We start from the raw sequence: 12,015 nt of genomic DNA, 5'->3' as shown, positions 1-12,015 counted from the left end.
ATTCTTCTTGGATCAACTATCAACACTCATAGAAGCAACAGTCAAGAAATCAAAGGACGTATTGCATTAGGCAAATCTGCTGCACAAGACCTTTTTAAAATGTTGAAGAGCAAAGATGTCAGCTTAAGGACTAAGGTGCGCCTGACCCAAGCCGTGGCATTTTCAGTAACCTCATATGCATGGGAAAGCTGGACAGTGAATAAGGAAGACCATAGAAGAATTGATGCTTTTGAGTTATGGTGTTTGAGGAGAATATTGAAAGTGCCATCGGCTGTTAGAAGAACCAGCAGATCTGTGTTGGAAGAAGTGCAGCCAGAGTGCTCCTTGGAGGCCAGGATGGCCAAAGTTTGTCTATCTTATATTTGGGACATATTGTCAGGAGGGACCAGTCTCTGGCGAAGGATATCATGTTTGGTAAGGTGGATGGTCAGAGAAAAAGAGGAAGACCCCAGCGAGGTGGATTGGCAAAGTGGCAGCATCAGTGGCCTCAAGCATGTCAACGATTATGAGGTTGGCCCAGGATCGGGCAGTGTTTCTTTCTGTTGTGTGTAGGGTCGCTATGAGTCTGTACTGACTCATTGGCACCTAACAACAACAACATGTTCCCTCGCAGGCAGGCGTGGGTCAGAAACAAACTGCTTGGGCAATTGCCTGAGGCTGGGTTGGTCTGTTGCTTAGTTCCTGGAATGTGAACTCTGCTTCTGGAATGAGTTGTGGGCTTGGGGCACATGGGGTCCTGTGCCTGTTTCTATAGGTCTGCCTGTCTCAGTATGGCTCTGTATGGTAAGTACTGAACTGTTTACCACATGGTCAATGATTCAAAGCCACCAGCTGCTCCTCAGAATGCTATTCAGGGTCAGTATGAGTTGGAACTGATTTCATGGCGCCTAACAACAAATGTTTAAGGGGCTCTGGTAGAGTAGTGGCTACAAATCAGGCTGCTAACCTCCAGGTTGGCAATCTGAAACTACCAGTTATTCCTCAGGAGAAAGAGGAGGCTTTCTGCTCCCGTAAAGATTTACAGCCTTAGAAACCCTGCTCAGGATCACTGTGAGTGGGAATGGACTCCACAGTACTTAACAACAACAACAACAAATGTTTATCTGGCACTTAAGAGAGTGTACTCAATCAGAAGGGCACATGTAGGATAAGGGTAATGATTCTGTCATGGAAACAGTGGGGCTTATTCTTCCACAGTGAATAGTACTAAAAGACTTCTTAAAGGACCCGCTGCAAAGTAACTTTTGCTGTGACTGTTTATCAAGACAAAACATTTCGATTCCAAACTGACTTTTAACTGTAATTCTTCTTTAAAGAATTAATTTAAAAAAAAAAAAAAGTTGATTGGAATTTTTGTTGTTGCTGTCTTTTAGAGGTTCATAACAGGGATTTCATACATCATTTGGGCATTAGGACTATGGTGGTTTAAGTTTCAGGATTATAATGTATGTGTAGAAATTGCCTTAATGCTTTCCTTTCTTCTTTCTTAGGGAATTTCGAAATGACTTTCTAGAACTTCTCAGGAGACGCTTTGGTAAAAGTCTTAAGTATTGTACAAATACTATCTTAATTAACCTTATAGTCTTCTCAGGATCACCAATGTCCTGTTTTGTTTTTAGGCACTAAGAGAGTCCACAACAACATTGTATATAATGAATACATCAGCCATCGAGAGCACATCCATATGAATGCTACTCAGTGGGAAACTTTGACTGATTTTACTAAGTGGTTGGGCAGGGAAGGTAAGAATAATAGTTGATATGTGGCTCCATTTCTGAGAGAGAAGAATTGCTGTAATTGCTATATAAATTTATGGAAATAAGAATGAGCAGGGCAATTTAAAAAGGTGGGGGGGGTTGATTTTGTTTATGACAATTGAGTATGAATATCTGAATGACTGTTTTATAATGGGAGGATTTATCAGTGAAGCATCCTCTCATTTAGATTAAGGGTTATTAGCAATCTTCCCTTTTTTTCTCCTCAGATTCATCTTACTCTTTAGACTTTTCTTACTCCTTCTCAAGGTGCTTTTTATTTTGCCCTTTTAAATCTTCATAGAATGAAGAATTTGGGAAAAGAAAGAAGAATAAAATTTTGTGTCAAAGTATTACTTTATTCAATGTGTTAACTATATTTCATTTTAGGAGAATAATTTAACTTAGTGGAGCATCATGAACTCACTGGATATTAAATACTTAGACACAGTTGAGAAAATGCTATGTAAAATAGCACTTTTCAGGTGATTGCCTTGCTTAAATATGTTGTCTCAGCCTAGCAATATGAAAATCACAATATTATGGTTTTTTTCTATGTAAGGAGGGGAATAAATTCCATTTACAGTATCTAAATTTTATCAACTTTGATATAAAAAATTCATATGTGCATGAATTTGTGTATTTCCATGTTTGAATGATTACATTTTAGTTAAAATGAATAAATAATACAGAAGTGGAACGTTTTATTTATGCCTAGATTTAGCTTTGATTGTCTAAAAACTATAGTATCTGTTATTTTTGTTAGGCTTATGCAAAGTGGATGAAACACCAAAAGGTTGGTATATTCAGTATATAGATAGGGACCCAGAAACGATCCGTCGGCAACTGGAACTAGAGAAAAAGAAAAAGCAGGACCTTGATGATGAAGAAAAAACTGCCAAATTTATTGAAGAACAAGTAAAGAGAGGTCTGGAAGGGAAAGAACAGGTGGGTAGTAATATCATCTGAAAGGGTAATATAAATAAAAAATCTTAAGAAGAAAAATTGTGATTTTAGACATTGCTCCTTTAGAAGTGCTCCTTGGAGAAAAAACATGGCTAGTGTAAAAGGACAGGCATTAGAATTGAGACAAACCTGGGTTCAACTCCTGACTTACTAACTTCATGATCTTATGTAATTTTGTAATCTTTCTAAACCTCAGTTTCCTTATCTCTAAAACAGGGGCAACATATAATAGGGGTGGAGTCCTGGTGTGGCGCTGTGGGCTAATGTGCCAGACTGCAAAGTCATTTGAACTGCAAGGTCGGTGGTTCAAGTTCACCACCTACTCCTTGGAAACCCTCTATAGGGTCACTATGGTTCAGAATTGACTCAACGCCACTTAACAACAACAATAATAGGGGAAGGACTTCTGGTATTGTGCTGTGGATCAGCATTGGACTGCCAACCACAAAGTTGGCAGTTCAAATCTACCAGCTGCATCTCAAAATCTCTATACAGGATGTCTGTGAGTCAGAACCCACTGGATGTCACTTAACAACAACATAATAGGAGAAAACATATAAACAGATAATGTGAGTTGAGTTATTAAAGCAATATTAGAGATAAATACAGTGTGTGTGAACATAGTGGACCAACACTTATTCCATCCTGGGAGTGAGTGTTGGAGGTGGATAAAACATCTGTGCTGAAGAGTCTTACAGAATGAGTTAGTGAAACTCAGGTAAGCAGGGGAGAGAAGGTATCCTAAATAAAGGTGGTTCTAGTGTTAGGGTAACTAGATCGGGGCATTTATTTCAACAAACACTTATTAGGTTCCTTCTGTGTGCCAGGTACTTCTTCTAGGTCCTGGGATACAGCAGTGAACAAAAAATAGCTACAGTCCCCACCCTCAATGAGCTTTCATATTGGAAGTTGTTTGTGAGAAAGAAAAATTTAGTTGGGTTTGTACATGAACCATTTAGTTTTTTGGTTTTAAAAAAAATAAGAGGCAAAAATGTTATATTGTGATGTGGATGAAAGTTTACAAAGCAAACTGGTTCTCCATCCAATAGTTCCTTCAGTTTGATTTGTGACATTGATTGCTGTCCCCACAATGTAACAGCATTCTTTCTGCTTCCTCCTTCCACTTCCTGTGTCCATTTGTCCTTATTTCCTATTCCTTTCTGCCTTCTGAGTGTCATCCCTAGGCAAATGCTGTCCTTACGATGTTGTATGGCTGATTTTTCTAAGGAGTGTGTAACCCTCTGGGGTCACTGCTCCCCTTTTAGGACCAGTCTCTGGAGAAGGATATCTTGTTTGGTAGGGTGGAGGCTCAGAGAAAAAGAGGAAGACCCCCAGCGAGATGGATTGGCGCAGTGGCAGCATCAATGGGCATGGCAATGTTAGTGAGGTTGGCCCAGGATCGGGCAGTGTTTCGTTCTGCTGTGCATAGGGTCACTATGAGGTGGTACCAACTCAATGGCACCTAAGAACAACAACAGTTTGGATGATAGTTTGTTGTTGTTGTTAAGTGCCATGGAGTCGGTTCCGACTCATAGTGACCCTGTACAGGTTTTCCGAGGCTGTAAATCTTTACGGGAGAAGAATGCCTCATCTTTCTCCCGTAGAACCGCTGGTAGTTTCAAACTGCTGACCTTGCGGTTCACAGCCCAATTCAGATGATAGTTTAGCACTATAATATTTTTAAACACTTCTTGTTGTATGTTATTGTGTGCCATCAAGTTGATTCTGACTTAGTGACCCTATTATATAACAGAGTAGAACTATATGGGGCTAGATTGTCAACAGTTACCAGAAGTAAAGATAAGAAGTCAAGGAGAGGAAGGGAAGCTAGATCAATGAAACAGAACAAACAGAATGGAAATGATGAGAATATTCACCCATGGTGAATATTTGCAATATATATAATTTCTTATTTAAGATCTTAATCATTTTAGAGTTGTCTCTTAGACCTGTTTTACAACATAGGTTGCTGTTGAGTGCTGTTGAGTGGGTTCCAACTCATTGCAACCCTGTGTAGGGTTTTGAGGCTTTAAATCTTCACAGGAACAAAGAGCCTCATCTTTCATTTGTACAACTTAGATACCAAGTCACATTTTAGGACTTTTGAATATTGATAGTAAACATATTGTAGACCAAAACCTTTATACATATTTATTTGTTTATTTGTGTAGGAGGCCCCTGTGTTTACGGAATTAAGCAGAGAAAATGATGAAGAGAAAGGTAGTTTTACTTTTTTTTCTTCTTTTTATTAAATGTAGGTGCTTTTGTTTTGGCCTGTCAAAAACTAGAGCGTAGTGAGAGCAAGACATTTAATCCATTTGGGTTTCATTTTTCTTATGTATAAAATGAAAAATATAATATTAATAAATCGAATGGGATGCCTCAGCTACAAGTAGCAAAACTGGCTAAAATTACCCTAAACAATAAGGAAATCTGGTTTTACCAATCCCAGGGCTTTTTCAGATACCGTATTAGCAGTAGTTAGACACCAGATAAGAAGCTCTGATAGCATAGTGGTTTCACGTTGGGCTGCCAACCACAAGGTCAGCAATTCAACCTTGGGAGCTGCTCCTTGGGAGAAATATGAGGATTTTTGCTCTTATGAAAGATTTACAGTCTCAGAAATTCCATTCAGGGTCACTATAAATCCTACATAGGGTTACTGTGAGTTGGAATTGACTCAATGGCACACCACCACTACCACTACCACCAACAGAAATGTCTATCCAGGCATCCTACTGTCCAGAATCCTCTGGAGCATCTCTTCTGGAGTCCACAGTGAACAAGGAAACTTTTCCTAGAAGGCACTCTCCACCCTCTCACCACAGACTTCATTTTGAATGAAGTTGGTCAGAACTGTGCCATTTATCTCCCTGAAAATAGTCACTGTGAAAGGGAATGGAATATTTTTGATTAGTTTACATAATCAGAATTTACCCCAGAGCTGAAGATGGTATGATCTCTCCTGAACCACATGTGAGAGGTGGTGGTTGTTAAGTGCTACCAAGTCAATTCCAACTTCTTATGACCCTGTATAGGTTTCTAAGGCTGTACATTTTTGCAGAAGCAGAAAACCTTATCTTTCTCCCACTCAGTGGTTGGTGGACTGGAACCACTGACAACCTTGTGGTTCGCAGTGCAGTATGAAAGGCATGGACTCTGAAAAAGGGAACAGAGTGGGGGTAGCAGCCAGTACTCTGTACTGTAGCACCAGTTTAGTATGTTTATTCTTCAGGAATTGGTCATCTGAATAGGAGCATTTCTCTGGATTTCTGTGTCAGTACATTGTGGTAACTTATCTGATAAGTTGTACTACAGTTTTTCTGAAATGTGAATGGAATGGCTTCATGTTTTTTCCTTTCAGTTACATTTAACTTGAATAAAGGAGCATGTACTTCAGGAGTAGCAACGTCTTCCAAACCAAGGTGAGCTACATTTAAACTGGAGAATGTTTGTGAAATATTGGTTGCTCTGCTTTAAAAGTAGGAAAATTGTAAATCTTTTTGTTTTTTTTCTCACCGGTTTACAACTTTCTTCTTCACTTAATGGTTTTCATTTGTTGCAGTGTTTTTTGTTACTAGCTATTTTTTTTTTATTTGTCTGTGATTAGATTATTTTATCTTTCACGGAAATACCGATTTCTGTTAAATGCTTCACATGGATAAAATGTTGGTTCTTTATGAGTCCTTCCCCATGTAATGATTCCTTTTGTGTCACTGTAATATTGTATATACTTCTATCGTAGTCTGCTTGTCATAGTCTGAATGTTAGGCGAGAGGTATGCTTTTTGTTTTGTTTTGTTTAATGTTAGTTGCTGTATTGTGGTTTTCTGAGCCACTCAATAAAAATTGCCTTCCCTTCTAGGTGGTTTAGTATTGAACAGGAGTTGGAAGACTTTTTCTTTAAAGGGCAAGATGGTAAACATTTTAGCCTTCGTTGGTCATATATCTTAATTGCAGCAACTTAACTCTAAGAAAAGAGCCATAGACATATTGTTAATGGCTGAGTATGGCTGTGTTCTAATAAAACCTTATTTACAAAAATAGGCAGCAAGCTTGATTTGGCCCACAAGCTGTAGTTTGCCAAATTTGAAAGAATAGCTAGTCAAATATCCACTTTTTGTGTTCTTTTTTCTTTTTATTCTAGGTATTCTTTCACCAGATATTGACCATTTGTGATATGTAAAGCATTCAGATATGTTTTGGAGATTAAGCATTGAATAAGACAGAATATTGGTATCTCAGGAAGTACCATATCTACTGAAGTTTAGTTTTAGGCCCAGTGATCTTTTTTGTTTTAATTGCCTTATACATGTTGTTTATGAACTAACACAGTGTTTTTGGTTATGGTATATGCTAGTACTCATCATGCATCTAAGTAGGTAGACTGTGTCAGCTATGTGTTAACTGCCTCAGAATGATATGACAGATGTTAAAATGTTTATTAAAAGATGATTTCAAAATTAGCACCTACGTTGTTGTTGTTAAGTGCCATCAAGTCGATTCTGACCCATAGCGACCCTGTGTTGGGGTTCCAAGGTGCAGCTGATGAGCTTGAACCACCGACCTTGCAGTTCAAACAACTTTGCAGCCTGACGCATTTGCCCACAGTGCCACACCAGGACTCCATTAGCTATCATCAATAAATTGGTTAGTTGACTTTATATAGAAAGGAAAGAGACACCACATAAGCAAAGCATTGCTTAAGAAGAAAAACAAAGTTGGAGACCTATGACTACGTGATTTTAAAGTCTACAACACAGCTACAGTGATCAAAACAGCCTGGTAATGTAATGGTACAGCAAAAGATGCATAGCTCAGTGGTGTGGCACTGTGGGTTAATGCACTGGGCTGCAAAGTTGGTTTGAACTGTAATGTCAGTGGTTTAAGTTCATGCTATGGGTCGGAACTGACTTGATGGCACTTAACAACAGCATCAGCCTTAAAGAAGCCCTAGTAATGCAGTGCTGCTAACCTCAAAGTCAGTAGGTCAAACTTACTAGTCACTCTATGGAAGAAAGAGGAAGCTTTCTGTTCCTGTAAAGATTTACAGCCTCGGAAGCCCTATACAGGGTTGCTATGATTCAGAACCGACTCAGTGGCACACAGCCACCACAACCAACATCTTTAAATCCAGCAGACCTGGTAGTGTAGTGGGTTACAAGTTGGGCTGCTAAACTGTGAGGTCAGCAGCAAACCTACCGACCAATCTGCAGGAAAAAGATGAGATTTTCAGCTCTTGTAACGATTTACAGCTTGAGAAACCCTGTACAGATAGCTGTGAGTGGGAACCAACTCCATGGCACACAACATCACCACACCACCAGCAGCCTTAAATAAGCACATGTTTCTAAACTAGGACAAATAGCAAAGTAGTGAAATAATATACAGATATGTTTGGGAACTTACTGATAATAATCTTTGAGAAATCATGGAAGATAGAAGAGCCAGAAGTCAGAAAAATGGGTAAATGTTTTTTCCAAAAGGTAGAGCTACAACTTCACAAAACAACTGGTTAGCAAGTCTTTTTCCTGATGATCACAATAGAAATTATGTGGTTTGCAAATATATAAGGAGGAAGCGTAATCACTAGCACCAAAAATGATGACTTAACTTCAAGGTCTGTTTTGTTTGGATTGTTAGTAATTATTAAAGGGACATGTGTGGTTGATTATGGTCTGGATAGCTACTTGGGTGGATTCTTAGCTGAAAGTACATTTAAATCTTAGAAACATTTTAAATAGCAAAGGAATTTATCTGTGTGTGGACTTAATTTGTTTGAAATCAATATATACTGTTTAAAATTGTTATAAATGTGGGCAAACATGTTCAGTAGCAGAATCAGAACTTTTTAAAGTTGTCCAGAGGACTTAATGATGAGACAAATCCAGTGAAGGAAACGTAAATTGGAGTATAAAGCCTTATAGTTAGGTAAAAAGCAAACAACTTGCATAAAGATGATTGGAAGTGTTCTGGCCTACAATATTTTATAAGAAAAGGTAGGGGTTTTGGTGAACCACAAGCTGAATGTGGAGTGTGGTGGCTTTATAGAATAAGCACCAGACTGCTAACTTCAAGGTTGGTGTTTCCAGCCCATGGGAGAATAATTTTCTGCTCCTGTAAATATTTACAGCCTTAGAAACCCAGTACTGAGTTGCTGTGAGTCAGAACTGACTCAGTGGCACTTAACAACCATAGCAAGCTGAATGTAAGCCATTAAAGTAATTTGGCTACTAGGAAATACAATGCTGTTGATCAGATCTTGTTTTTCTTTTAATCTTCATGTTAGCTTGTACAAAATATTAATCCTTTGTTAATCTTTTTATAAATATGACAGGTGATTTTTAAGAATCCCTTAGTGAATAATAATTGAACTTCTATTTTATGTAAGTCATGAGGTAGATATTGCTATATTATCCAACTGCCATTGACTTGATTCAAACTCATGTTAGGTGCTGTTGAATTGATTTCAGTTCATCGCAGCTCTGTGTGCAGCAACACAAACCACTGCCCAGTCCTGTGCCATCCTCATAATTGTTGTTTGAGTTCATTGTTACTGCCACTGTGTCAGTCTACTTCATTGAAAGTCTTCCTCTTCTTCGCTGACCCTGCACCTAAGCAAGCATGATGTCCTCCGGGTACTGGTTCTGCCTGACAACATGTCTAAAGTCTGAGAGACAAAGTCTTGACATACTCCCTTCTAAGAAGCATTTTAGCTGTACTTCTTCCTAGATAGATTTGTTTTTTCTTCTGGCATTGCATGTTGTTTTAAGTGCTGTTGAGTTGATTCTGATTCATGGTGCCCCAGTATAGGGTGTCAAAGGAGTGGCTGCTGAGTTTGAACTACTCACCTTACAGTTAGCAATCCAGTGCTTATCCTACAGTGTCACACCAGGATTCCTCATGTTATTATTGTTAAGTGCCATTCCAGCACATAGTGATCCTTTATAGGCTTTCCAAGGAGTAGCTGATGGGTTTGAACCGCCAACCTTGCAATGAACAGTCCAGTGCTTATCCTATAGCGCTGCACCAGGACTCTGGGACTCTTCCTGGTACACCATAATTGAAATTCATCTGTTCTTTTCTGGTCATTCTTATTCTTTGTCCAGTTTTCCCCTGCATATGAGACAATTCAGAATACCATGGCTTGGGGCAGGCGTGCCTTAGTCCTTAAAGTGACATCTTTGCTCTGAAACACTTTAAACAGGTCTTTTGCAGCAGATTTGTCTAATGCAATACATTGTGTGATTCCGTGACTGCTGTTTCTATGAGCATTGATTGTGAATCCAAGCAAAATGAAGTCTTTGATAAATTAAATATTTTCTCATAGGTTTTCTGAGACTGTAAATCTTTACGGGAACAGACAGCCTCATCTTTCTTCTACAGAGTGGCTGTCTATTTGAGCTGCTGACCTTGTAGTTAGCTGTCTAATACCAAATTTATAGTTCTACCAGGTCTTCTATTCCTATATTACATGGAAAAACTGTATGGTCCTTCCCGTACCATATACACAAATGATTATAAAACATTTATCTGTGCACAATTTACAACAAGTATGGTCCTTCTTTTCCTCAGTTCCCTGGGGCCAAGTGCATTGAAGGCTATAGGGAGTGCAGCCTCGGTGAAACGAAAAGAATCTTCTCATAGCTCCACTCAGTCAAAAGAAAAGAAGAAAAAGAAATCCGCCCTTGATGAAATCATGGAGGTACAGTTTATGAATTAATTGCTAACTGACTTAACAGAGGAATGATGTCATTCAAACCTAAGAACAGTTAAATTGTGTTGCCAGTTAGTAGATTAATATAAAATTAGAAAAATTTACATATAAGCAGCCTAGCTGCAATTCCATCTCAACAGCGTTGGAGCCCTCCTCCAAATAACTTTATTTTCTTGCATTAAATGCTGTCATTGAAGTTCTCTGTGCAAGTGTGGTCAGTAGAGTTTAGTGATAAGGGGATGAAGGGAAAATGAAGTCTGTTTTCTTCTTCTGGGGCTGTGTGAAATCAGGATCTTCCGTGGGCCTAAAGGAGAGGCCAGTGTGATGAGCACATTGAGTATGGGAGGAAGAATGGTAGTTTTTGATGTTAGAGAGATAAGGGCAACATCATAGAGGATGCCATAGCAGGAACCTTTCATTCCAAGTAAAATGAAAAGCCAGATCCATGTACATTGAATATAATGTTTGCTAAATTTGGTTTTCATTCCTATTAAGACCCTTAGTGGTACTGTTGACTTACGTGTTTGGCTGCTCACGGCAGGATTGGTGGTTTAAACCCATCGGCTGCACCTTGGGAGAAAGGTGAAATTGCTCCCGTAAAGATTTGCAGTTCAGAAACCCCATATTGGGTGCTGTGAGCCTGAATCAACTTATGGCAGTGGGTTTTCATTTTTGTTGTTGCTCATGTTGGAAAGTTGGAGAATATACAGTGAACTTTAGAATTAACTGAGTTATGTTGTTCAAATCCACTGAAAATTGGTACTTAAAGTTCACTTTAAGCAGTTGAAAAAGAAAAGGCATGTTACAGAGCCTTTTAGCATGTTTTTTAGCATATAAAGGCTGTATAGCATTTTTTTTTTTTTTTGCTTTCATCTTCTTTTACCTGTGTTTTTCTTTTCCTTCTTTCACAAACTTTATTCACATTATCAAATAGTCTTATTTAATTAGCAAATATTAGTTGAACGTCTGTTTTATTGAGTCATGGGATAGTTACTGTATGGTTCCTTTCATACTATGAGACAGAGTCATATATACAAATGATTATAAAGCTTTTACCTCTGCATAGTTTAATAACAAGCATGGTTCATTCTTCTTACATCAGTTCTCTGGGGCCAAATACATTTAAAGACAGTATGAAGTGCAGTCTATTGTTGGCCAGTTCCAAATTGCCATCAAACTGTATACCTTTTGTGCTGTATTAAAGTGATATTTAAGTATTAACTTTTTTTTTTTTTTAAGTTTTTATTGTGAATTGAGTGATAGTTTACATGGGAGAACATCAGTGTTACACTCTTCGTTTCATTGCAATGTTACAGTATTCTCTGTGCATCATCATTCAACAGTATTTGCTTTGATTCCCTCTATTTTTTTTTTTTTTTTTTGATGTACACAGAAACACTCAGGAATATATAACCATTTAAACAACCAAAGGGCATATTCTGCGAGCCTGCCCTTGGCTGCCAGCACACAGCCTTTCTGTTTCCATGAATCTAGAGTCCTCAGCTGCTCCCTTTCTCCATGTCATCATCTCTGCCTCCATCTCTGGTGTCACTTCTTCTCTGGATATGGTCCCATATTC

At 38.5% G+C, this 12,015-nt stretch overlaps 1 protein-coding gene across 1 annotated transcript in view; it reads left to right on the top strand.

Moving 5' to 3' along the window:
• KIN (KIN, antigenic determinant of recA protein homolog (mouse)) overlaps window positions 1-12,015 on the top strand; it is a 43,907-nt gene that overhangs the window by 20,690 nt on the left and 11,202 nt on the right. The window contains exons 3-8 of the mRNA XM_006862745.1: window positions 1,491-1,534; window positions 1,620-1,742; window positions 2,521-2,702; window positions 4,892-4,940; window positions 6,085-6,145; window positions 10,295-10,424. Coding sequence (XP_006862807.1) covers window positions 1,491-1,534; window positions 1,620-1,742; window positions 2,521-2,702; window positions 4,892-4,940; window positions 6,085-6,145; window positions 10,295-10,424 — 589 coding nt within the window. The remainder of the gene's footprint in view (window positions 1-1,490; window positions 1,535-1,619; window positions 1,743-2,520; window positions 2,703-4,891; window positions 4,941-6,084; window positions 6,146-10,294; window positions 10,425-12,015) is intronic.

This window comes from Chrysochloris asiatica, unplaced genomic scaffold (assembly GCF_000296735.1).
Source record: "Chrysochloris asiatica unplaced genomic scaffold, ChrAsi1.0 scaffold00050, whole genome shotgun sequence".
NCBI classification, from domain to species: Eukaryota; Metazoa; Chordata; class Mammalia; order Afrosoricida; family Chrysochloridae; genus Chrysochloris; species Chrysochloris asiatica.
The sequence above is the reverse complement of the archived record's forward strand: the minus strand, read 5'-3'. Positions and strand labels throughout refer to the sequence as shown.